General features: G+C 39.7%; 1 protein-coding gene across 1 annotated transcript in view; it reads right to left on the reverse strand.

Moving 5' to 3' along the window:
* The window catches only part of LOC149925441 (cytochrome P450 4V2-like), a 60,947-nt gene that overhangs the window by 12,324 nt on the left and 21,131 nt on the right, over positions 1-27,492 (reverse strand). Inside the window, exons 2-6 of the mRNA XM_090161755.1 lie at positions 13,805-13,893; positions 13,464-13,654; positions 13,331-13,400; positions 11,462-11,594; positions 1,474-1,656 (exon numbers count right to left, since the gene is read on the reverse strand). Of these exons, the coding sequence (XP_090017881.1) occupies positions 1,474-1,656; positions 11,462-11,594; positions 13,331-13,400; positions 13,464-13,654; positions 13,805-13,893 (666 nt within the window). The remainder of the gene's footprint in view (positions 1-1,473; positions 1,657-11,461; positions 11,595-13,330; positions 13,401-13,463; positions 13,655-13,804; positions 13,894-27,492) is intronic.

Here is a 27,492-nt window from a genome sequence, read left to right on the forward strand (position 1 = left end):
GTCAATATATTTTTACCGCTGCGTTTTCACAATAACGGTATCTTCACACTGCGTGAATTTTTTCGGGCAACTCGTCTGGCAACCTTGTCTTACAGCTTATTGCATAGTGTGCCTTGATTGCCCCTATTTCTATCATTGCAACGTTTTTATAACTTACAACTTATCGAAGTGCCAACAAAATGCAATTTTAAGAACCTTATTGGCTAAATTAATTAAATTATTCCGCAATCTGATGAATAATCAAATAACTAACAGAAATAAGTTGTCTCGATCAGTTCCGTTAACTGATCTGGTTATTCATGTAGTAATTTTCAAATATCTGAAGGTAACCAGTCAGTTCAGACTAATAATTAATATTCCTTTCACCCAGCAATCTGATTTCAAATGTATCTGTTTCATTATCTTAAGTATATATCTGGCCAAATCATCTATAATAAATATCGTCAGAAGTTAGCTGAACAGTTATCTGAAATCTACATGTAGTATACATACAATTTCGTAAGGAACTTGATTGAGGGATATGTAAAATCGATAACTACCTGGCATATAAAAAATGGTCATGTTCTGTCTTTCGGATTACGTTGAATTCAGATAATTAGTTTCGGTTTTAAGCTATCTGGTTGGCATCTTGACCAGTATCAACTGATCTGATAAAATCGGAGTGTAAACGCGGACCCGCTGATATCTGATCTATCGTAAAGATTAACCTGGCACAAACAACGCTTTTGTTATCTGAGAAGCGTTTGGAAGCGGGGGTCGGAATTAAGTTTTAAAAGTTTTTGGTGGATATAGCGGGGGCCTTCACACCAGGCGCGCAATTTAAAAACAAACAAAACAAAAAAGAATAACAATAAAAAGCCCGAAGAACACTGTACAAATGGTAGAATTACACCAAAAACAAGGGAAAACAAAATAAGGAAACCGATCAGAATGTCAATGCACCGCACGTCGCAGAATAGCACAGGTGGCAATAATAATGTCCATATGACCTCCATGTACGGCTTTAAGAACCCCCACGAGAGTGTTCGGAAGATTGCGCTTCTGGAGCGCTGAAATCAGCGCTGGGCGACGCCCAGTAGCGTTTGGAAGCTCTAACTTAAACCGAAAGAAATTCCCGAAATCTTTCCAGAAGGCGGTAACAGTCTGACACGTAAATATTTTTAATTTTAAAATATTATTTTGGTTTCTTTTCATTTCGAATTTTCTACGAGGTTGACTTTCGTTTATAGTTTTTACATAAAACAACGCTTAACAATAGTTTTGGAAGTATTTTTTTTAATTATTTATTCTTTACCCGCTCAATAGGTTAAATTGGTGCCATCTAGTGTAAATAAAAGTATTAAATGTAACCTCTAAGGGCTCCCTATTGATGTTTGTTTCCCTGTACGATATTTGTTCCAGTCGACAAATATTACGTAGTGTGAACGTAGCTTTAGACTGCAGAAATAAAATATTTGAGTTTCTTAATCCTACCGCCGTGATGACTGTGAAAGCTTCGCCGTAGATTTCTTTGTCCGTGAATGAGCCTTTGTTGATCATTTGCTGATGGAGTAGAGCTTCGATCAGACACGGCCGTTCCGAGCAATCCTCGTAAATCTCGCCAGACTTGGTGCGCTCGATTCGGTCGAGAACCACTTTTCTCCGCTCATTCAGCGCCTAAGGAAAATACCGTATCTTCTTCAAAATTGGTTCAGTATTAATATACCCGCGCACCTGGGATATCAATCATCCTACATCGACCAGAACCATGCCAACCACGGGGGCAGCGGGGGTGACTTGCCCCAGCTACTTTTTTCCCAGGGCAGACTTTGCGCAGAGTTGTAGTTCACCCCATGTTTACGGCATTGTTCATGCGAGAAGAAAATTAACGTAAGACGATATTGCAGTAGCGACATCTTTTTCAAAATTTCTACATTTAAAATATTATCTTACTTGGTAGAGCAGCCACGCTCGACTTAAAAAATGCCACACAAAACGCGTCTAAATCTCAAATTTGAAAAATAAATACCTTCAGAAACGCGACTCTTATTTCTAATAGCCGGTTTTAGGTTCTGATGAATCATTTTGCAACGATAGGTAAGTGTTAATTTTAAGTTTGAAAGTGAAAAAATTGTGAATAAGCCTTGGCTACGGTGCTAAGGGCTCGCGGCGGAGATTTCTCCCGCGTGGTTCTAACAAGGGAAGGTCTTGGACTGTAAGTCTGGGATTCGAGAAAAAGTTATGGCAACCTTTAGACCATGTCCCAGGAAGGTACCAGAAGGGCGGATTTTTAAGCAGAGTCAAAAGGTCAAGTTTTATGACCTGTCGAAATTTTGACCTTGGTCAAGCCGGAAATTCCTTTGCAAAATTTTGAAATTTTGACTTTTGTGATGCTCATGTCAAACATGCATAAAAGTGGTCATTCAAAGTTAAAATGAGGAAAATGGTGGTAAATCAGCAGTCTCGAACCTGGATGGTTATTATAAAAAAAATAAAAAGTGAAAGAATGAACCGGCGAACGATATAAGTTTACCGCGATATGCTGTTTTCAAGAAGTGGTGCTAAGTTAGTAAAGGACGAAAGATCCCATGACGTTCCAGAAAGAACTTGAATATTCCGAAAGGAGAAGGCCACAGTGCCGTCAAAGTGACCAGGACTCACCGCCAAGGAGTCCATGAGCGTCGATCCAACCGGTGCCTCCGAAGAATCGAAAATTCTTGTTCCGACGATGCGCGCCAACGTCTCAATCTGACCATTTTGAAACATCCTGACCACTTCCATAGAAAACTGACCATTTTGGACCATATTGACCACTCCCATTGCAAACTGACCATTTTGGACCATATTGACCACTCCTGATTCAAACTGACCATTTTTGGCCATAATGATCACTCCTGATTCAAACTGACCATTTTGGACCATATTGACCACTCCCATCGCAAACTGAGCATTTTTGACCATATTGCCCACTCCCATCGCAAACTGACCTTTTTTAACCATATTGACCTCTCCTGATTCAACTGCCCATGAAATTAGCATATAAAATCCCATGAGGAATTTCCGGCTCGACCAAGGTTAAAATTTCGAAAGGTCATAAATCTTGACATTTTGACTCTGCTTAGATACCTTCCTGGGCTATGGTCTAAAGGTTGCCATAACTTTTTCTCGGATCCCAGACTTACAGTCCAAGACCTTCCCTTGTAAGTTTAAAAACGTTCGAGCACGGCGTTTACGCATTCATAATGCATTTCGCGAAATTTAATTCAGAAATGCATAGTTGAGGACATAGCCACTAGGAGGTGCAGATTTTGCATATCTACCTCTTATAACTGGTATGTGATCGTCCAAAATTTGACTTAGTCCTTGGCTTATGGGGACCTTATGATAGGCTTATGGGGACCTTATGATAGGCTTATGGGGACCTTATGATAGGCTTAAGAGGATACTCATTTGCCACGGGCGGAATGCAGTTCAAAAGGAGAAAAAGTGTCGCCCAGTGAGAGTTTCGAGAACTAAGGAAGCACTGGAGAAGGTTAGTAGTTTTATTGATTTTTTAGCCACTCGACGGAAACGCTACCGCCACCTATCTACGTTTTAATACCAAACCAGGAAAGCGTGCATCGTTAATCCCATTCTAGCCTTTATGTGGTCTATCTTGATAACAGACTTCAGTAAATCTTTAGCAATTGGAAAGTTTAGGAGCTTGTAAACTTTTGGTTATTATGTAACTTTTGATCATCTTTAGTCCTATCATAATGCCACACGAATGACCAACAGCCATGACCTGTAAGAGAACCCTACCGCTGACAGTGGCACCTTGACGCGAGCGAAAGGCGCAGCAATAAGACAACCACTCCCCACTTTGCGCACAGCCGTGGGATGAGGATAGATAGGACCACCGACAAACACCCAACAAACAAAAGAACGGGAGTCAACCCCCGGAAGTGAAGGTAGCAATAGGTGGACAACTGACACACGGCGTCCCAGCGCACGTCACACAGCTGGAGTATTGTAATCAACTCCGCCAGATCGCCGGCAATGCCAAGTCGGACGGGGTATCATCTCCCAGTGCGCCACCGAGCTTATGGGTTACAAGTGCCGGACCCCGACACCCCGGTATATATCCACCAGTTATTGCGCCCCTTGGCACGTTAAAAGCCCTCTTGTTTAAAATATAAATACTTTACTCTTGGACGAATTAACTACTGGACTCTAATCTAGATTGGTTTTTTTAGAGCAGCGCCACGGTGTCCGATATTGGAACGAATTCCACCCACGCGATATTGTGTTTATCTCGTTCTAGCATTTTTTCTTCTGCGAATATAGACTCTTAAACGCGCCTTCGCAATCGACCGCCATTACCTTACAGTCTTCTCCTCCAAGATTCAACGATTCTTTAAATTCCTAGATTTTAAAGCGTTTTGGATAACGTGGGGCTGATGACGAAAAAGAAAAATGTGGACATGCAAAACATAACTAACTTACTATTTTCGGTATTTTCGTGGTATTTCAACGAATTTTAGGGGTTTTGGTGCGGAAAATAGGTTAGGTTATTTATATTATTAGGTTAGTTGTATTAATATCGGGTTGACGATACTTGATGCGTCAGGCTTGGTGCTGTCCTCTAGGTTGCGTTATAGATTACCCATAGCTTTTTTTAGTATGGGGTTGGGGAGGCGCCGCGCGCCCCCAGCGCGCGAGCGAAGCTAGTGCGCGGCGCCGTCAGGCGCCATTACTTAGAATACATTACGTTGTATAAGTCAACATCACACAGAAGACATATAATATGACATAGTATGATTAAAAAAGCCTTAAATGCGTTGAAATCCGGGGGAAAATCCCAACCCTTAAAAGGTAGTACTGTTTTGCATTTCAGCCTTCTTCTTTTTCGTCATCAGTCCTACGTTGTCCAAAAGGTATTAAATTCTAGGAATTTAAAGAATCGTCCACGTCATCAGTCCTAACTCATCCAACACCAGTGCGCGGCGCCGTCAGCCGCCAAGGTATAGTCTTTGGGCATTTTTTAATTAACTTTTTAAATAATGCTTTGCGGGGAATAATTTTCGCACCATTGGAATCTCCTTAAAAAGTACTTTAAGGGGGGTCGAGAAAGGGGGCAAAGGGGGTGGCGGGGCTATTGTTCCATTTTACCCAAAAACGTTTTAACGTTTGGGTGGAAACGTTTCGTGATTCTGGAGCATTAACGGGTGATGCCATTTGAAGAATGTGAGTTTTGCTTTTGATTCGGCTGATTAGCAGTGATGGGCGCGCTCGTATCTTTGGATACTTTTAGGATACGAGATGATACTTTATCCGAAAAAAAAAAATAAAATTATACGATTTTGATATGATCTTCTACATTGCAAAATGATCGCGATAGAATTTTAAAGGAAATAAATCGGGAGCGAACTATATTTGAAAAGATTCTTCTCTTACCTAGCCTAGCGAAAAAAAGAGCGGAATAGAGCTAGTGCTTCCATTTGTTGTATTAGAAATTACATGATAGATTTTTTCTGGTTTCTCTTTAATTTTTTTTTGTATTTGAGAGGAAATATTTTAGCGCCATCTAGATATGCCGATATACACTATTTAAGCGGCGAACCTATCTCACGTGATACTGAAATATAGCCAAACCCGAAACACTGTTAAGTGATAGAAGGGATAGGAGCGGTCAAAGGTCGCACAGTTTTTATCGCTGTTTTTTAACGTAGGGGTGGCGGTGGGGGTGGGGGGGGCGAATAGGCGAAGGCAAGGGGGGGGCGGAAAGCGGAGACTTTGATTCTGCGCCGCGCAGCCTGAAAGGCGATTTCAAAACTAAAACCAAAACTCCCAAAAGTTATTTTTCCCACCGTCCCACGCAGACGCCGTTAGAGTCATGTGTGTTGCAAACTGGCGGTGTGGGCTGTGGCGATGCAATAGCTTTATTTATTTTCCATAATTTGGTTTTTGAAAATACTAAAATTAAAATCGATTCTAATCCATAAAATCAAAATCAAATGTTGAAGCATTTACTACTGAATCAATAATCAAAAGATAAAAATTGAAATATTCATTTTAATACTTAGAACTTTTGATATGAAAAAAATTTGATTCTACTTTATCGTGGAACGTTTTTGAAATATTTTGAAATATACGTTTCATAATAATTAAAACTAAAGAATTATTTGAAATGATACTTATCCAAATCATTAAAGATTTCTATTGATATTTTTCAGGCAAGGGCAAAAAAGAATTGAAATTAATTGAAACTCATATCTTTAAAGAAATTTGAAAGATCGTGAAAAAATCAAAGGGCCAAAACTAAATAAAATGAAAGATTGTGAATGATTTTGTCGCCATCTTTGCTCAAAAATATCAAAAATAAAATGATATTTTATAGAAATTTCAGAGGGAAAAATTGATAGTATAGTATAGCTGCTGCCATCTATGTAAAAAGATACGAAAAAGATAGATAGAAATTTTTTTGTGCATCACTGCTGATTAGTTTATTCGTCCAAGGTTATATGGCGGACATGTTTTAAAATGACCCAAAGAGCCAATAGAATTGCTGGAAACTCGTGTTATTTTATAAAATACTCTAGCCTTCTAGAGGCTTTTTGGGAAGAATATTCAAGAATTTGAGGCCTGATAGATATTTTTTTTTAAACAATTTTGTAGTTTGATTAGTTTTAAAAAGTATATATCCGGGTTAGCACAGAATATGCAGCCGCAACTCTAGCTGCTATATTCATGATTCCAGGAAGATAATCTCCGCCTAAAAAGAGCTTGTGCGCCCCCACCCCCCCCCCCTTACCGGGAAAAAGGGAAAATGATTATAAGGCGAAAGGCGAAGGGGCATAGCTTTTCTTCGGGGAATTCTGTTGGAAGCACTAGGCTAGAGTTGCGGCTTCACATTCTTTGTTAACCCGATTTTAATAATGGATAGAAATAACTGTGTAAAAAATGAAAGGTAATTTGGTTTTGCCTTACTAATGACTACTTTCTATCGCGACGGAATACACGTTTTCAGAGGCGTACCGAGGGTATATGGTGCCCCTGCACCCGGTTACAAATTTTCAAAATGGTGCCGCACTATATACCAAAATAATTATAAATAGCTTTGATTTTTTATAGATATAGTGTTTTAGGCGCCCCCTACACGAAAGAGAGCTTAGCGCCCGGTTCAAAATAAACCCCATGAACCCTGGTCGGTACGCCTCTGCACGTTTTAATGAACACGAAAAATAGTTTTCCCCACAAAAAAGCTCGTCCAATTTCAGTGATCAGCTTTCGAGAAACTGCCGTAGATGGCGCTACAATTAACACTAAAGTGGTGTATACGGGATTTACCACGTATTTTCGAAGGGCGCTGCCATTTTATGTCGGCACTCATAGGGCGACTGTGGTGCCATCTGCCACCGGTTGAAGAAACTTTATAAGATCGGTTGTTATTTTTGTTTGGTTCGTTCTTGGAGTAGATAAACTCCAAGGTTCGTTAACGAGTTAGACGTAGGGCTTTTAACACTTTAAATTAATTTACATCGTAATTATCATTAGTATATAACATGAGAAATATAAATTCTGGAAGGTATTGTGCAGTTATAGGCTGTGAAAGTTCGGATTTTAAATTGAGATGTTGGAAAAGCTCCGAATGTAATCTTCATCCTGACTGGCAAGGCTTATTTGTAAATAAAAGAGATTGCCCCTGCCTAGTACCTTACAGTTTTCATGGTTTTCCTCGGGAAGAAGCTGATAGACTAAAATGGATCTGTGCCCTACAGAGGAAGGATTTTATTCCAGGGAAAAGAGCTGTGGTAATTATCAAGTTTAGTGTACACTTTGGTTTAATAAGATTTCTATTTACTTAATTTATACTTAGATTTGTTCCCTGCATTTTGTGGAAGGACGGCCAACGAAGAATTACCCATATCCAAGCCAACATCTTGGTCGCGGTTATAAGTTTTCACCTGGAAGGCGAATTTTGAAAAGAAAGGCATCTACACCTCTAAATTCATCGGAAATAGAAGCTAAACTTTGCGCGTAGAATCTATCCGGAATTCAGATAGAGATCATACGTATAGTATGAGTAACGAAGAAGAATTGAGTGAAAATTCAAGTTCTGGTAAAGGAAAAAGTTTTCATTTAAATAATGAAATGCAAGTAGACATTGAAACCTGTTTTAACACAAGCACGGACAATGAAATCAGTTTTATCGCAAGCACGGACAATGAAATCAGTTTTTTATCAAGCACAGACATTGGAACTACTTTAAACTCAAATAGCAATGTGGAACTAGTGTTCAAGAGATAACCACCGGAACTTGTGAAATTGAAGAAAATTTACTTAACAATTCAACAGAAGCCATAGTTGTATGCGAATGCAAAAAAAGAGGGAAGTACGTAACCATTGGTACACAATGGGAAGATCCAACTTTGTTCGATCACGGTTATTTCAAAATTAAGCCTAGTAATCATCAAATACGTAAATGCACTCAGAGTACCCAGATTGATATGCACAATTACGAAGCTCGCCTGACTATCAAGGATTGCAAATTTTTCACTGGGCTAGATTTGACTCGTTTTACTTTGTTAGTCGGTGTTTTAACTAACCTAAACTTAAAGCCACCCTGTTCTATGAACATCACTGACCAAATCCTTCTCGTGCTGATGAAACTGAGGCTCAACCTGCTATTTCAGGATTTGGGTAGAAGATTCTATATTTCTGGGTCATTGGCTGGAAGAATTTTTAAATTTTGGATAAACATTATGTATGAGAACCTTGCCGATATTGTTTGTTGGTTACCAAGGGAGACTATTAAAAGTACTCCTCCTGCTGCATTTAAAACTAACTACCCGAGGACAACTTGCATCATAGATTGCACAGAAGTGTTCGTGCAAAGGCCCAGAAAACTCAGAGCTCGGGCTTTAACATACAGCAACTATAAAAGCCACAACACATTAAAATTTAGTACCATCATCGCACCTTCAGGCTATATTATGCATGTTTCTCGATGCTATGGGGGTCGTGCAAGCGATAACTTCATTACAAGAGATTCCGGTGTGCTTAGTCTACTTAGGCCTGGTGATGAGGTAATTAAACATTTCAAAATACTAATTTTAGTAACTAATTATTCTATTTTTGGGGAAACATAGGTGATGGCTGATCGTGGTTTCACAATTTCAGACGACTTGGACTTCATAAAGGTAAAATTAAACATTCCTGCATTTACTCATAAAAAACAACATTTGGAAGAAGGGGAAGTTACTCGAACAAGAAGAATTGCAACGGTCAGAATAGAAGTAGAAAGAGTAATTGGTAAACTTAAAACCTTCAATATTTTAAAGTCAATCCTACCATTGCATTTCTACAAAAAAGTTGATAAAATTGTAACTGTTTGTGCGGCATTATGCAATTTACAACCAACTATTAGCAAAAAACAAGACATTTAGAATTTTAATTTAAAATTTATTACCTGTATTGTTAAGTCGTCATATTAAATGTTTTAAAATTTGTACTAAATTTATTGACAACATTTTTAACTGTTTAGGAACTTTCAGACACAACAAAATTAATATATTGCGCTATTTAAGAACTTTATTAGGGTGTGTAAATGTAATTTACCTCTAGCTTTTGAGTCAACCAGGTATGGCAACATGTGATTGGTGTAAACTTTGCGCATTTTTTTTAAATGTTCCAATATAAATGCTTCATTGTAGGGGACGATCACTCTGACATTTTCTGTCATTGTATAAACAAAAAAATTGCATATGGTTCTTTTCGTACAATATAGCTGAATTTGGGCCTGAAGATAGTAACCATTTTTGCCAGTTGGATGTAAAATATATTCGCCATTTACATTTTTCCTTACATCGTATTTATTACCCTCAATTAATTTTCCCAATTCATTAGTCATAGGGCATTTAATTTCAATTAATTCGTCAGTTCCTATATAACCATCAGGGCTGGCGGACAGCCATGGGTCGTCCTTAGAAATTATTGTTCCAGCAAGACCAACTCTAACTCCATAAATATCTTGATAAATATTTCTAGCAAGAGGTTCTAGATCAGACCCATGCCTCGTTGCTTTATTTCCTTTAAATTTTGAAAAAACATGATTTCTCATAAAATTTTCAGGTGAAGTGGTGTTACGTTTTGGAATATTTTTGGCAGTAGATGCTGTAATACGCACTACACGACAGTCTTTCCATAAGAAACTATCACTCTGAGAAACTGTTTATTTTTCTACCAAATTAATTTTTTCTTTATCCATTTCAATGAACTTCTTGAAGAAACCTTTACAAGATTCACATTCGAGCGAGTTGGAAGTTATAGATGTATCACAATTGACAGAATGATTTCCATGCTGGATCTCTTGACTAGATTTATTTAAAAAATTGCTATTTTCACTTAAGCCAAGAACCCTAGAGGGTCGTGGGGGAGATGGTGGTAATATCTTTGCGGTTAGTGTGTTACTGATGATAGTTCCTGGCGCAAATACTAATGGTGCTAAAATTGAATTTTTAAATTTCAATTGGAAGCTTTCATGTGTTTCAAAATAAACTGGTATCTTAATAGGTGGAACTGTATCTTTGATAAAATTTCTGTCACTGAAGAAAGGAATTTCAACAAACTTTTCTGGTTCAATTTTCGTTTTAGTAGTATTATTCCACTCATTGGCAAGGCTAGTGCATGCTGGCCCCTTTCTCTCTTCACTCTTCCAAAATTCAACTTTGAACAAAAGGGCCGCAACGTGACTGCAGACTCTAGCTAGTCCAGCGGTGCAAGTGCAATAGCCAAAAACAATATCTCCATCAATGGTACAAACAAATAAAGCTTGATGATCTTTTTCCGAGAGAGTCTGGGATCTAGCAACTTCTCCGCGACAAGCTACCAAAACATCATCCAATTTTGCGGTATAAATGGTTCCAACCCATCCACTTTCGAAGTAATTGCCTGCTTCCATACTTTTCCGTGCGTCAGCAGCTTGATTATCGCTTGCGATGGAATCTATGAGATAGCTTTTAATTTTTTGCTTTCGACACATTTGGCCAGTTAATAGTTTTGTCTTCCCACTCTTTGGCTGGTAATAAACTAGGATTTCGAAACTTCCATTCTCCTAGAAATAATTATAGACTTATAATGGAGTTGTTAGTAAGTTGATTAGCTAAAAGCATAATGGGAAATTCTAAGCCTTGTTGTTCGCTAATCAAAAAATGAAATTTATAAACTCTCTGTTATGATTTAAGAAATTTTTAACTTACCGCAAGTTATAACGTCTTTATCCATTGTTTTGTCCACTTGTCCTAATCTCAGTGTCTTTTAACCATTAAGTAAGAAATTAAACTCCTCGATATATCACAGTAAAAACGATGCCCTACGGATGAAACCATTAGAAAACTAAAAATCGTCTGAATTCGTGCCGACAATCAATGTCGCTCTAAGATTTCTGTGACGTCACACCAAAAGGGGTGGGAACCTCGTAAATCGCGTATAGGTAACTCACTTCTCGATAGTAATTCCTGAGATCCGTCACGGTATTTTTCAATTCTTTTCCTACTTTGGTCAGGGGTGTCAAAAATGCCATGTCCATTTTAAGCCAGACGTCGAACATACTCTCGACCCACATTTCCAGAAAACTGTCAAATACGAAAGACAATTAATTACGGCTTTATTCGTGACCAAATGTAACATGATCACTCGTAAGTACGCCTTTAATGTATTTTTTAACGAAACCTTGTTCGCAGGATATGAAGAAAATTACGTCACTTCCGACTCCGTGACGAAATCGCGTCATTAACTTTGCAGATGGGAAACGGAAGTTAGTGAAGCGGATTTTGAAAACGCCCAGAATTCATCGCGAGTTTCTGACTTTGATAATCCATAGCTTAGCTCTTCCCTCGCTGTCACTAGATTTTGTTTTATGGTAACCTTTCCAATAGCGCAATGATTGTAAGAATTTTCCATTAACGGTCCACTATTTCTATGTTCCGTGTGAAACAAGCGCGGTCTCATTGAATGTGGAAATGTTATTCAGAGGAATACTTATGAAATTGAATGTATTCATTTTAACCATGAATATTGAACTACATTAGGTATTCTGGCCTCAGTCGCTAGGATGAGAGGGGCTTAGTTATTATGACGTTGGTCACGCGCCACCGCCCTAAATTGTATTGAAGGGCAAGGTTTTGAAACTTGACTAGATTTCAGTGCCAAGGCTTAGCTCGAAATTTAGTTTCTAAAATTTTAAAACACATCTTTTTGATTGAACGAAAATAAAATAAGTAAATTTTGTGATAACTCTCTCATTCCCATTTCTAAAATTTTAAACTCAAACTCATCTCCTCTAACCACCGCAAATTAACTTTTTATCTCATCTCCTCTCATCGAATTTCGCTAATTAATCTAACCTCGCGCACACTCCCGCTAGTTTTGCTGTAAAATCTGATCTCATCTCACGCTCTTTTTCGTTTATGGAAGTCATAAGATATCTCCTTTCAATCTCCTCTCTCTGAAACGCGTACTTTGTGAAACTCCTCTCACGCTCCTCTCCTTTTGAAGTTTCGCGCATCTCACCTCTCAGATTCTAACACTGTTCTCACAGGGGTAGAACAACGACCATCACTGGCCGGTGGCCACGTTAGATTTACTGTCTTTAGTTTCTTTATAGCTTTCTAACATCAGCGGCTTCGGATATTACGTTATTGTACGTTTGGTCTTTGTTATTGGCTAAAGTTAGATAATTATTTCCAAGAAGGTCATGTTTTTATATTTCCTTTGTTTTGGTTTTCGTACATCTAAACTCAAACTCACCTCCTCTCCCCACCGCGAACTAACTTTTTAGCTAATCTCCTCTCATCGCATTTCACTAATTAAATTAACCTCGCTCACACTCCAAATACATTCTTTGAAAAATCTTATTTCCACTCACTCTCCTCTCACTTAAATTCATAGCTTGGAAACGCATCTCACTCTCCTCTCCATTTGAAGCTTGAAGCATCTCACCTCCTCTCAATTGCTCTCACTATTCTCACGGTGAGAGGAAAGTACCCATCAGTGGGTGAACGAGACCGATTCCCTCGTCTTACCAGACGTTTCAGACCGAAATCCGAAGTACATGTTTCTATCATTGGTGTTTACGTCGCTCTTATAAAGGGAATATAACTTCCGGTATTCGGTTTGGAACGCCAACGTTTGCAGCTTTGGCTTTAGAAATGTTTCGCACCACTGTACAGGGTAGTTTGAAAAATTGAAGGGGTCTTCCATAAAGATTGCTTTGCGGGTTATATTCCCTTTAAAAATATTATTACAAACTTTTGATAGTATGAAATAATACCAAAAGTTATTTTGTGAATAATAAAATAATAATAATTACCGTTTGGAAGATCGAATAAATTTCAAGTTTGGATTTTTTTGGGCGTTTAAATTCGTTCCATTAATTGATTCTGTAACGAAAATGAGCGTTAATGAAATAGGAAATAAATGAAAGAATAAAATAAATACGTCACCCATCGAGACGTCGAACGAGCATAGATCAATGTAAGGCGATATTAAAAAAGGTTGATCTTTGTCAACGGAAGACAATATTTCGCACAAGACCGCCGCCTTTTCAGCCATGATGACCTGATATCGGTCCAACATTTTCCCGCTGAAATTTGGTCCGATGACTTTACGATGAAATTTCCACACCGAGTCCCCACTAAATCGAAAAATTGTCGTCATTCGATTAATTTCATCCCCAAAACAATTGCTAGGTAGATTAAAAGCTGTTTTATCTCGAGTAAAAATGCAACTACGACGAGTTGACGCTTAAATTCCAGTTAGGCCTAATGCCTGTCATGAAACGCACTCTGAGGTGACGAGACCATTTCCACCCATCAATTTGCCGGTTTCGTAAACAGACGATTTTTTCAGTTCATGTTTATCGGACAAAATTACCTGAAAAAAAATATATATTATTCACGACCAAAATCTATCGCTACGACTTCTTTTGGTTGCCGTAGGATAGGTATAGCAGTAGCTATTAGGCATTTTTACGCTACCCAATTCCGTATTAGAGGGCTATGGTGCGTGAAATAGAAGCTATAGATGGTTAATATTTGCATTTTATTATAATTTTACCCTGTTTTGAATTTTATTATAATTTTACCCTGTTTTGAATTTCCTCCGTGGTAACGCAGAGCAATGGAATTTATTCCTATTTCCTCCAAGTGACGGATTTTGGAAGCTGATGAATAGAATTTCGAAAGCTGACGATATTTAAACAAGTTTACATGCATTTTTTGCTCTAATTTACTTAATTAACACTGAACATTTTAAGGTCATTGAAGAATAGCCAGTGGCGTAGCTAGTATGGGTGACACCCGGGGCGGATATCATGGTGTGCTACTTACTAGTCAAAACGCATTATCACGAGTTTCATCGTCAATAACAGAGTAAAAGCCACCGATTTCTTAACTTCTTGGACGATGGTTTTCCTAGCTTAACTATAATTAATATAAATTAGTTCGTTCTGAATAGTACTATGCATATATTTGGCATACTCTCGCACTTAGTCTTTAAATCAAGACATTTCATTTTCAATAATTCTAAAATTTCAGCCAAATTCTCTTTATTTTCATTTTTGTAGCTAGCATGGGTGGCACCCGATGCGGGTACCGTGGGGTGCTACTTACTAGTCAAAACGCGTAAAAAAGTTGTTTCGTATTTCTCTAGATTGTGTAAGTTTTTATTTTTTTCACGGTCGGGTGTCACCCCCAAATCACGCCCAAACGGGTTGCACCCGGGGCGCCCCCGTCCTAGCTACGCCACTGAGAATAGCATCATTTCGTGTTGAAGTGCATGGAAACCCTGTTAATAATTCAGTGGCGGCGCCAGGAGTTTTCGCGACCGTAGGCAAACCAAATAAATGGGCCCCCGACCCGGGACCACCTTTTCTCAACGAAATACTTCAATAAAATAAAGTAGTGATGTACATGACGAACAAAAAAGTTCTAACAACAGTAAAACGAGTCCAAATATAACAGAACGGGTTTTATTTACTAGGAGATACCTCAAAAATTTCTAAATACATTATCAACATTTGTTTCATTGTTATTTATAAATAATTTTATCTCTTGGGACAATTTTGAGACCCTTTCTAGATCAATTTGGGGCCCCTTATAGGGTGATTTTGGGGCCCCTCAAAATTTTAAGGTAGGCAGTGGCCTACCTGGCCTACAGCCACTGGTTAAAATATCGTCTACTTCGCGAATTCCATTCATCAGCTTCCAAAATCTGCCACTTGAAGGAAATACGAATGACGTCCATTACGACGCGCAGATTTAGATATTTTTCTCTAATTTGACGGTAGCAGATGCCAGTTCATAGGTGGACCTCGTAAGAGTATGTCGCCGCAGCACCACCACCACCTACACTCATTTCGGTTGAGAATAAATTTTTTTAACAAGCACTTGTTAAAGATAATGAATGCGCTAACTCCGAGGCTAGCTCCTTCCTAGGTACTAACGTACATGTATATAACCCATGGCTCGTAAGACTAATCCTATTTTCCCAATGATAATTAACGTATTGACACGCTTTTTACTTCATATTTATCACAAAAACCGATTGTTCTTCAAAACATGTCCAACAAAATTCACACGGAGCCAAACGGTTTGCAAATCGTGGTTACCAATAATGTTTTGCAAAAATGTTTGGTCATGCGAATAGACGGTAAACTAAATTCGAATGGCTTCCCGGATTACAGGGCCTAGGACGGTTTTTTGAAGTTGGGGTAGAAACAAGTCGGACCAGGCCATAATATTAGTTCCACATCAGTGTATTCGAGTGGGCAAACCCATACACCATTAGTAGACACAGGTAGGCAAACTAATACAAAAACTGTTGAGGCTACGTGATTTCTTATCGTTTGATATATAAATTGCCATCCTAAGTTAAAGAGTGGGTGCCGCCCACCCTCAGGATACCCGGGTGGGCAAACCAATTTAAAAGCTGTTGAGGCCATGTGATTTCCTATCGTTTGATATATAATTTACCATCCTATGTTAAAGAGTAGCCACCGCCCACCCTCAGGATACACGGGTGGGCAAACCAATACAAAAGCTGTTCAGGCCATGTGATTTTATATTATCTCGGTGATTAAATTAGTATTTTCTTAGAGCAGATATTTAAAATGGATTATTAACAACTGCATAAATCATATTATTGCAAGAATGTATTTATGTACTAAGAATATGGCAAGACGGAGATTCTGTCCCCATGGTCGCATACTTTTCAGCTTAAGGGCCTGTGGCCAAAGCCCTAGCCAAAGTGCTAGCCCATTGAATTTAACATGTTTGATTCTAGCAAAGCAGACTTTTGCAACACGCCCTAAGTTCGACTGCTTTGGATTTTTCGGTCTCACTCTTTCAAGTAGACGCTAGCGTAGACGATTCCAATCTTTTACTTTTATTGTTCTATGAGACCAAATTGTTTTTTTCGATAACTCTCCCTTTAAGGGGGTTGGTCGGAGGGGGCGGAAATTAACGGCACTGCGTGCGCGTCAAAGAGTTCTATCGTATGAGACCAACTTGTTTTTTTCGGTCACTTTCCCTTTAAGGGGGTTGGTCGGAGGGGGCGGAAATTAACGGCACTGCGTGCGCGTCAAAGAGCTCTATCGAATGAGACCAACTTGTTTTTTTCGGTCACTTTCCCTTTAAGGGGGTTGTTCGTAGGGGGCGGAAATTAACGGCACTGCGTGCGCGTCAAAGAGTTCTATCGAATGAGACTAAATCTCTGGACCAACTATACAAACTTTACAAGTTCGCCAAGAAGGCGATAATATTATTTTGTGCCACATCTAAACGACTTATTATTACTTCTGACCATACACGGTTTCGATAAGAAGGTGCCACACTCATATATTACTTCTGACCATACACGGTTTCGATAAGAAGGTGCCACACTCATATATTACTTCTGACCATACACGGTTTCGATAAGCAAGTGCCACACTTATTTATTACTCCTGACCATACACGGTTTCGATAAGAAAGTGCCACACTTATTACTTCTGACCAAACACGGTTTCGATAAGAAAGTGCCACACTTATTACTTCTGACCAAACACGGTTTCGATAAGAAAGTGCCACACTTATTATTATTATATAATATTATATGCTCTCTGCTGCAATGTCCAACGGATCTATCTCTCCTGCCTTTACGGGCACTACTAGTTAACAATCTACTTGTACCGCTATAGAAAGTGCCACACTTATTTATTACTTCTGACCATACACGGTTTCCATAAGAAAGTGCCACACTTATTACTTCTGACCATACACGGTATCGATAATAAGGTGACACACTTATTTATTACTTCTGACCATACACGGTTTCGATAAGAAAGTGCCACACTTATTACTTCTGACCAAACACGGTTTCGATAAGAAAGTGCCACACTTATTACTTCTGACCAAACACGGTTTCGATAAGAAAGTGCCACACTTATTATTATTATATAATATTATATGCTCTCTGCTGCAATGTCTAACGGATCTATCTCTCCTGCCTTTACGGGCACTACTAGTTAACAATCTACTTGTACCGCTATAGAAAGTGCCACACTTATTTAATACTTCTGACCATACACGGTTTCGATAAGAAAGTGCCTCACTTCTTACTTTTGTCCAAACACGGTTTCGATAAGAAAGTGCCACACTTATTATCCCCAGTCCGACCCGCAGACCGCACCGTCAGCGGGGGCTCGCGATTCAGGGGCGAGGGAGAAAATTGACCGGCGAAAAAGCCTATGTGATACGAAAAGAGAACGGAATATGGTTGTCCGCAAATCCCCAGTCCGACCCGCAGACCGCACCGTCAGCGGGGCTTCGCGATTCAGGGGCGAGGGAGAAAATTGACGGGCGAAAAAGCCTATGTGATACGAAAAGAGAACGGAATTTGGTTGTCCGCAAATCTCCAGTCCGACCCGCAGACCGCACCGTCAGCGGGGCTTCGCGATTCAGGGGCGAGGGAGAAAATTGACGGGCGAAAAAGCCTATGTGATACGAAAAGAGAACGGAATATGGTTGTCCGCAAATCCCCAGTCCGACCCGCAGACCGCACCGTCAGCGGGGCTTTGCGATTCAGGGGCGAGGGAGAAAATTGACCGGCGAAAAAGCCTATGTGATACGAAAAGAGAACGGAATATGGTTGTCCGCAAATCCCCAGTCCGACCCGCAGACCGCACCGTCAGCGGGGCTTCGCGATTCAGGGGCGAGGGAGAAAATTGACGGGCGAAAAAGCCTATGTGATACGAAAAGAGAACGGAATATGGTTGTCCGCAAATCCCCAGCCCGACCCGCAGACCGCACCGTCAGCGGGGCTTCGCGATTCAGGGGCGAGGGAGAAAATTGACGGGCGAAAAAACCTATGTGATACGAAAAGAGAACGGAATATGGCTGTCCGCAAATCCTCAGTTCGATCCGCAGACTGCACCGTCAGCGGCGCGCTCTCCTGCCTTTACGGGCACTACTAGTTAACAATCCACTTGTCCCGCTTTTGAGTAGACGCAAAATTTCGTCCAGCCGCCAATGGAAGAAAAAAACTGTTCAACGGTAAAATTTCAAGCCGATATTTATTGAAGACGGCGTGGCTAGGTTGGTAGGCCGTGGGGTTATTTAGAGATTGCGCGGCGAGCGGCTGTCTGTGTTCGAGCCCCGACCAGGCCAGCAATTTAAATTATATTAATAAATTATTTTTCGCAGCTCAATCTACCGTGTCGTCGCTTTTCCACAACAAACACACTAACACACAAACACACAAACAACAACACTTAACGACAATTCGTCCATAGCAATAGTCCCACTTCGATATATATATCTCGATGTGGAAATAACAAGTCGGCCCAGGCCGTAATATTAGTTCCACATCAGTGTATTAGAGTGGACAAATATATACACCCTTAGTAGACACAGGTAGGCAAACTAATACAAAAGCTAATGAGGCTACGTGATTTATTATCTTTTTATAAATAAATTGCCACCCTTCGTTAAAGAGTGGATGCCGCCCACCATCAGCTGACCCGGGTGGGCAAACTAATAAAAAATCTGTTGGGCCCAGGTGATTTCCTATTGTTTGAAATAAAATTCACCATCCTATGTTAAAGAGTGGCCACCGCCCACCCTCATGAAATCAACTTTTTTCCCGGTAACTCTCCCTTTAAGGGGGTTGGTCGGAGGGGGCGGAAATTAACGGCACTGCGTGCGCGTTAAAGAGTTCTATCGAATGAGACCAACTGTTTTTTTTCGGTCACTCTCCCTTTAATAAGAAAGTGCCACACTTATTTATTACTTCTGACCATACACGGTTTCGATAAGAAAGTGCCACACTTATTTATTACTTCTGACCATACACGGTTTCCTTAAGAAAGTGCCACACTTATTTATTACTTCTGACCATACACGGTTTCGATAAGAAAGTGCCACACTTATTTATTTCTTCTGACCATACACGGTTTCGATAAGAAAGTGCCACACTTATTTATTTCTTCTGACCATACACGGTTTCGATAAGAAAGTGCCACACTTATTTATTACTTCTGACCATACACGGTTTCCATAAGAAAGTGCCACACTTATTTATTACTTCTGACCATACACGGTTTCCATAAGAAAGTGCCACACTTATTACTTCTGACCATACACGGTTTCGATAAGAAAGTGACACACTTATTTATTACTTCTGACCATACACGGTTTCGATAAGAAAGTGCCACATTTATTACTTCTGACCAAGCACGGTTTCGATAAGAAAGTGCCACACTTATTATTATTATATAATATTATATGCTCTCTGCTGCAATGTCTAACGGATCTATCTCTCCTGCCTTTACGGGCACTACTAGTTAACAATCTACTTGTACCGCTATAGAAAGTGCCACACTTATTTATTACTTCTGACCATACACGGTTTCGATAAGAAAGTGCCACACTTCTTACTTTTGACCAAACACGGTTTCGATAAGAAAGTGCCACACTTATTATCCCCAGTCCGACCCGCAGACCGCACCGTCAGCGGGGCCTCGCGATTCAGGGGCGAGGGAGAAAATTGACGGGCGAAAAAGCCTATGTGATACGAAAAGAGAACGGAATTTGGTTGTCCGCAAATCTCCAGTCCGACCCGCAGACCGCACCGTCAGCGGGGCTTCGCGATTCAGGGGCGAGGGAGAAAATTGTCGGGTGAAAAAGCCTATGTGATACGAAAAGAGAACGGAATATGGCTGTCCGCAAATCCTCAGTTCGATCCGCAGACTGCACCGTCAGCGGCGCGCTCTCCTGCCTTTACGGGCACTACTAGTTAACAATCCTCCGCAAATCCTCAGTTCGATCCGCAGACTGCACCGCCAGCGGGGCTTCGCGATTCAGGGGCGAGGGAGAAAATTGACGGGCGAAAAAGCCTATGTGATACGAAAAGAGAACGGAATATGGTTGTCCGCAAATCCCCAGCCCGACCCGCAGACCGCACCGTCAGTGGGGCTTCGCGATTCAGGGGCGAGGGAGAAAATTGACGGGCGAAAAAACCTATGTGATACGAAAAGAGAACGGAATATGGCTGTCCGCAAATCCTCAGTCCGATCCGCAGACTGCACCGTCAGCGGCGCGCTCTCCTGCCATTACGGGCACTACTAGTTATCAATCTACTTGTTCCGCTTTTGAGTAAACGCAAAATTTCGTCCCGCCCCCAATGGAAGAAAAAAACTGTTCAACGGTAAAATTTCAAGCGACTGCTTATTGAAAACGGCGTGGCTAGGTTGGTAGGCCGTGGGGTTAATTCTAGATTACGCGGCGAGCGGCTGTTGTGTTCGAGCCCCGGCCAGGCCAGCAATATAAATTATATTAATAAATTATTTTTCGCAGCTCCATCTACCGTGTCGTCGCTTTTCCACAACAAACACACAAACAACAACACTTAACGACAATCCGTCCATATATATATATCTCTCGATGTGGAACTAACAAGTCGGCCCAGGCCGTATTATTAGTTCCACATCAGTGTATTAGAGTGGACAAATATATACACCCTTAGTAGACACAGGTAGGCAAACTAATACAAAAGCTAATGAGGCTACGTGATTTATTATCTTTTTATAAATAAATTGCCACCCTTAGTTAAAGAGTGGATGCCGCCCACCATCAGCTGACCCGGGTGGGCAAACTAATAAAAAATCTGTTGGGCCCATGTGATTTCCTATTGTTTGAATTAAAATTCACCATCCTATGTTAAAGAGTGGCCACCGCCCACCCTCATGAAATCAACTTTTTTTTCCGGTAACTCTCCCTTTAAGGGGGTTGGTCGGAGGGGGCGGAAATTAACGGCACTGCGTGCGCGTTAAAGAGTTCTATCGAATGAGACCAACTGTTTTTTTTTCGATCACTCTCCCTTTAATAAGAAAGTGCCACACTTATTATCCCCAGTCCGACCCGCAGACCGCACCGTCAGCGGGGCCTCGCGATTCAGGGGCGAGGGAGAAAATTGACGGGCGAAAAAGCCTATGTGATTCGAAAAGAGAACGGAATATGGCTGTCCGCAAATCCCCAGTCCGACCCGCAGACCGCACCGTCAGCGGGGCCTCGCGATTCAGGGGCGAGGGAGAAAATTGACGGGCGAAAAAGCCTATGTGATTCGAAAAGAGAACGGAATATGGCTGTCCGCAAATCCTCAGTCCGATCCGGAGACTACACCGTCAGCGCTCTCCTGCCTTTACGGGCACTACTAGTTCACAATCTACTTGCCCCACTTTTGAGTAAACGCAAAATTTCGTCCCGCCCCCAATGGAAGAAAAAAACTGTTCAACGGTAAAATTTCAAGCGGATGTATATTGCAGACGGCGTGGCTAGGTTGGTAGGCCGTGGGGTATTTTAGAGATTACGCGGCGAGCGGCTGTCTGTGTTCGTGCCCCGGCCAGGCCAACAATATAAAATATATTAATAAATTATTTTTCGCAGCTCCATCTACCGTGTCGTCGCTTTTCCACAACGAACACACGAACACACGAACACACGAACACACGAACACACGAACACATAAACAACAACACTTAACGACAATCCGTCCATAGCAATAGTCCCACTTCGATATATATATCTCGATCTGGAACTAAAAAGGGAACATTTCGTGACAGCAGGGCTGCCAGGCTCAGCGCTTCACGACTTCCAATGTCAATGAGGTCATTTCTATCATTTTCACGTCTATGACGATTCATTTGAAAAATTAATTTACGTTTTAATTCAACGAATTAATAGCTATAGCTAAATATACAGTTAAACGACCATTTAGTCAAGTTTTTTTTGCCTGAAATATAATTATCAGTTTACTTCGATGGCGCCACGTGGGCCATGAGTTTTGAAAACTAAAACCAAAACGCACTTGTAGGGAGAGCTTAAATTAACTGGCGATTAAAGCGGACTGAAACACTCCAATCGCTGATTTCTTGACCTGACACGATGGGTTACGTGAGAATTAAAATGAATTGAAACCAAACTTCTTTAAAACAAAACAACTACTTTATTTAAACTGATTTTACTAAGTTTTTTTACTAGTTGCCCTGACACAAGGGGCGCTTATTTAGGAGATGGCCGCAGTCGCTCCTTTCTGGACTAAAACTCTTCTGCTGTCTTTTTCGCGAAAACCTTTTTCTTTCTTAACAATGACCCTAACGGCCATTAATCCCTGTTTTTAGGTTTTTCCAACACGTGACCATCCCGCGGATGGTCGACACTTTATTCCCTTTCATTTCTCAACATGAGGAAACAACTCCCTCTAGCTACTTGGGAAATTTCCACAGTACACTTTTTTCGCTTCCCTTCATAGGGGGCTATTAGCTATTTCTTTGACAAAAGGTATTGGCCCAAATGGCGCCTACCAAATACGTGGGGAAATACCGATAACTAAATTGACAAAACATACATACAATACACCACCGAGATTAAAAATATTACATAATTAAATTCAACATAACAATACACTTATTTACCTATAAACATTAAAATTATTAGTTTAAATTTAATTAATTAATTAAATTTAAAAACAATTTCATAGAATCGAGATTTAACAATGAGGAAACACGATTTAGTCATTTGTTTCTCAGCGACAGGCAAAAATCGTACTCTACGCACCAAAGACTATATATACGCTGCGCTTACTAGACAGGCGTCTCCATACAAAAAACCTGTTAACACTTTCGAAACACGAGAGAAGCCTTTGACCCCCCGTTAGAGGCGCCACTAGTAGCACTGCTGAAGCGCGGTGAAAATTTTGACCAGCGTCTGCTATCGTATGCAAGTTAAGCCATTGAACACGCCAGTCTATTTAGCGAAGCGTATATATAGTCTTTACTACGCACCAACCATTCCAGTGTTCCTTCCCTAACTAATATTCAGTTTTAAAGTGGCAGTGACGGTTAAGAATTCCACCCACATTTATTTTACCGTCTTCGTGGAAGCTAGCACACTTATGTGAAATGATATTGCTCACCTCGGCTGTCTCGGGCGAATGGACGAGCACGATGTCTGTGAAGAAGATCTTGGTGTAAACCAATCCTTCTTTGGAGAAGAGCACTGATAGTCCTTCGGCAGCGGCGAATATGTCTGAAATTTAAAATCATCAAATGCCCTTTAAGTTTTAGGTATTTCTGAAATAGAGTTATTTTTGCTCGATTAAAAGTAAACAAACCCTTCGCAGAGATTATAATTACTTTAGAAGGACCTGCAACTGGGATCACGTGTGATTTAAAAAAAAGCCAATCTTTTGGGTTTCCTAGCTGGGGCGCGTCAAAATTAAAAAAAGGAATTCTACTCTTGAGAAGCGTTCTTCGTGAAATTTTTCTCTCCGTGAGAACTCGCTGAAAAGCTTCAAATGTAAAAATGTTCTTCTAAAGATGGCGGCTTACGAGAATGCCAAATATAATGTCTATTTCCATGAACTACTAATTAATTGAAATCAGCCCAATAACTAACGGAATTTGGGAAAAAGTCCTAAACTTTACGAAATTAAGACAATTAATAATATAATGTAGAATAAAGATACAAATCAAAGTATTTCTTGATAAACAAAATGCCACGTTTAAGTGACTGTGCGAAAACACTGGTTCCGATAAGTAAATACCAACGTTATTGAGCTTCTGAGCCTTGTTAATTGTTCTGAGATTTTAGGAAAACGAAAGAGGCTTACATCCAGGGGTGCGTTTACATCACTGGATGCCCTAGTATCCTAATTAAGTAAATTTTAACTAATTTTGAGTAATCGCAATTTCACAAATGAAAACGGAGCAAACGTTTATTTTGCCATCCATTCTCTGCGTAAGCGTGAAGCTCTATTTCGCCAATGATTAGACTTATTTTTATTACGTTATTTAATGTTACACTTAATTTGATTATTTATAACGAAACCCTATTTTGCCAATAGAGCGTACTTATTTCACTAGGCTACTTATGGTAACACTCAATTTGACATTTTAAACAATGGAATGATAAGGACTCGCGAAGCGATGTTTCGCCTTTTGAAATATGCGGGGTTCGTATACGCTGGCAAAAAAACCTTACTTCAAATAAAAATTAAGTTACGCCAATTCAAATCTAGGTTATATTTAGCCACAGCTAATCAAAATAGAAATTTCATGAAAATTGGACCTAATTTAAGGTTATGTAGAGTTTTACTCAAAAAGGGAAAATCTCGAAAATGGGGGTCCCGTGAGTTTGCCCCAAAACCTTACTTAAAATTAATATTTACCGATATAATCGAAGATTTAAGTAGCGATGGTCCTGACCTACCAAAAATATATTTATCGGACGTGAAAACAATTCACACAAATCCCCTGGATTGTGTGTAAAAACCTGTACACACGATAAAGTTTTTTATTCAACATTTTAATTCAGAATTTGTATTAGGAAATAATTTAGGTTTAAATCTAGTAGTCACAAGCAAAAATGCCAAAATACTAAAAATACAAGTTGATCCATCCGCCATTTATCTTTCTTTTTGACCAATGGAATCGCCCGGAGCCAATGTTTTCAAAAACGTGACGTCATTATCGAGTTATCTTGCTAAACTACCACGCAAAATTTAGCTAACATCCACAATCCTAATATTTATCTTCGATAGATTTTATATGAAAATTCAAAACAGACAACCCAGGATTTAAAAAAATCTAGATTTCCCTTCTTATAGATATTAAATGGATTATAAAAAAAATTCGTTTTTTCAAAATTCAAAATCTTAAAATATACCCTTCCACAGATTTTATAAATTAAAGAACCGAAAATCCTAGATTTTACTTCCTCAGATGTTTTAATTACATTTTTTAAAAAAGGAAAATTTCCTTAAAAAAGTCAAAAATCTTAGTATTGTGTGCGCGCACCATAATCAAATAATATTGAATACGACGCATTCAATGAGCGATCAGACTGTCAAATTGAACACAAAACCCAGTATCTAAAATTGAACACAAATCCGTGGATCTAAAATTGAACAGAAAACACTGCATCTAAAATTGAACACAAATCCGTGGATCTGAAATTGAACACAAACCGTGGATCTAAAATTTAACATAAAACACTGCATCTGAAATTGAACACAAAACCTTGGATCTAAAATTGATCACAAAACTCTAAATCTAAAATTGAACACCAAACAATGGATTGAAAATTGAACATAAAATCCTGTATCTAATATTGAACCTTACACCTTGGATCTAAAATAGAATCTAACACCCTGGATATAAATTGAAAATAAGACCCGGTATCTAAAATTGCAAATAAACCCTGTATCTAAAATTGAACCTAACAACTTGATCAAAAATTTAACATAAGACCCTGTAACTAAAATCTGAAGAATTGCTTAAAGAAATAAAGATTAAGCGACTTCAAGATCAAATTACTTACAAACTCTAATCGGCAAGACGAATTTGAAGATGTTATTGTAGTTCAAGAGCCCCAGAGGGAACACTATCCCGAACGAAGGGACACCTTTAATGAGCGTCGACTTCCATTTGGCGTAAGCGAACAAAATAGCCGAGAGAATGGCGAACAGCAATAGCAACGGCGTTAACCACAAATTCATCGGAAATAAATGATTTGCGAACCTCTTCACAAACTCGTCTAGCGTCTTATGTTTCACGGATACTTTTTTCTTCACTTATATATCTTTGATAACCTTGAAATAATTTCAATTTTTACCAGGAACCGTAATTAGCCATCGAATAATAACCCATTTTAGCAGGACACTTTCCTCGTGTTTTTATCGTAATTTCTAAACGGTGCTTGCGCCAACTATCCTGGGCTCATTTCCAGGGCCGTAGCGAGGCAGGGGCGGGCACCATTGGCACGTTAGGGTCTAGGGGCGCCAAAATATCATTTTTCTATACGCGATTTTAGCTTATTAGGGGCGCCAAATTTTCACTCACCCCAGGCGCCATTTTTGCTAGCTAAGGCCCTGCTCATTTCAATTTGTGATCGAGCGTGTTTAGTCAGGGACATCCGCGGAGTAATGGTAAATCAAATCTGCTGGTTCAAATAGAAAATTAATTACTTCAAATTGTTTCGTGTTGACATTTTAGCAATCCCAAAAGTGTCTGATACGAGAGAAGTATGAATCCCCTTATCCTGCTAATGTTATTCGCACGAAACGTTGAAACCGAGGGGCTGACCACTATCTGTAATCGGCAGGGTTGTTTAAAATGCATTGAAAATGCAAAATGCAAAATACCATGTTTGTATTTTGCGTTAGAAAAAGTATTTTGCATTTTGATTTTCTACGAAACTATTTTGCATTTTGTGGGTTTGATATGAGGAAAAACATTTTCAAAATGTTTTTACTCTGGTACCATTATCGCAGCTCTTGTGGAGAAAGATTGTCTGCTATTTACTTCCAAGTGATACTAGAGGGCGATACTCAGCTACTCACTTACTCAGAAGCAGACGAACATTCGTACAGTGCCACCGCTTTATTTCCCACGCTGGCTGCGAGGATGGTTTTGAAATATCTACGTAATTATTATTAATTACTAATTATTATTATTATTATTATTACTGCGCTGGTTAAGCAGCTACCTAATTAACCGTGCGAATGTGCTGAAGTGTAACGGTGTTGTCACCGATGTCAGTTACGGTGCAAATTGCGGAGTACCCCAGGGCATTTCCCTGGGACCCCTTTAATTCAACGTATACATCTATGACCTCCAATTTATTATTAATCATTCTAGTCTTTATCAGTTTGCAGACGACAACAAACTATGCAGGCCCATTAACAGTGTCATTGACTGACTGAAAGTCCAAGAAGATTTAAACAAAATTTCACTTTGGTGCTCCAATAACAATTTACCTATTAATAATTAACCCAACTAAATCGGTTGTCATTTCTTTCAGTAGGAAAACTGAATTAATTAGGTTTGATTACAAAATTAACGGAGATACTGCCCCCCGCAAAGATTCCATTAAAGACCTCGGAGTTTATGTACGGTTCATTGGCGTGGGGAGGCTGTAGCGCCTATTTAAGATTAAT

This window comes from Leiobunum rupestre, chromosome 10 (genome assembly GCF_980474605.1).
Source record: "Leiobunum rupestre chromosome 10, qqLeiRupe1.1.hap1, whole genome shotgun sequence".
NCBI classification, from domain to species: domain Eukaryota; kingdom Metazoa; phylum Arthropoda; class Arachnida; order Opiliones; family Sclerosomatidae; genus Leiobunum; species Leiobunum rupestre.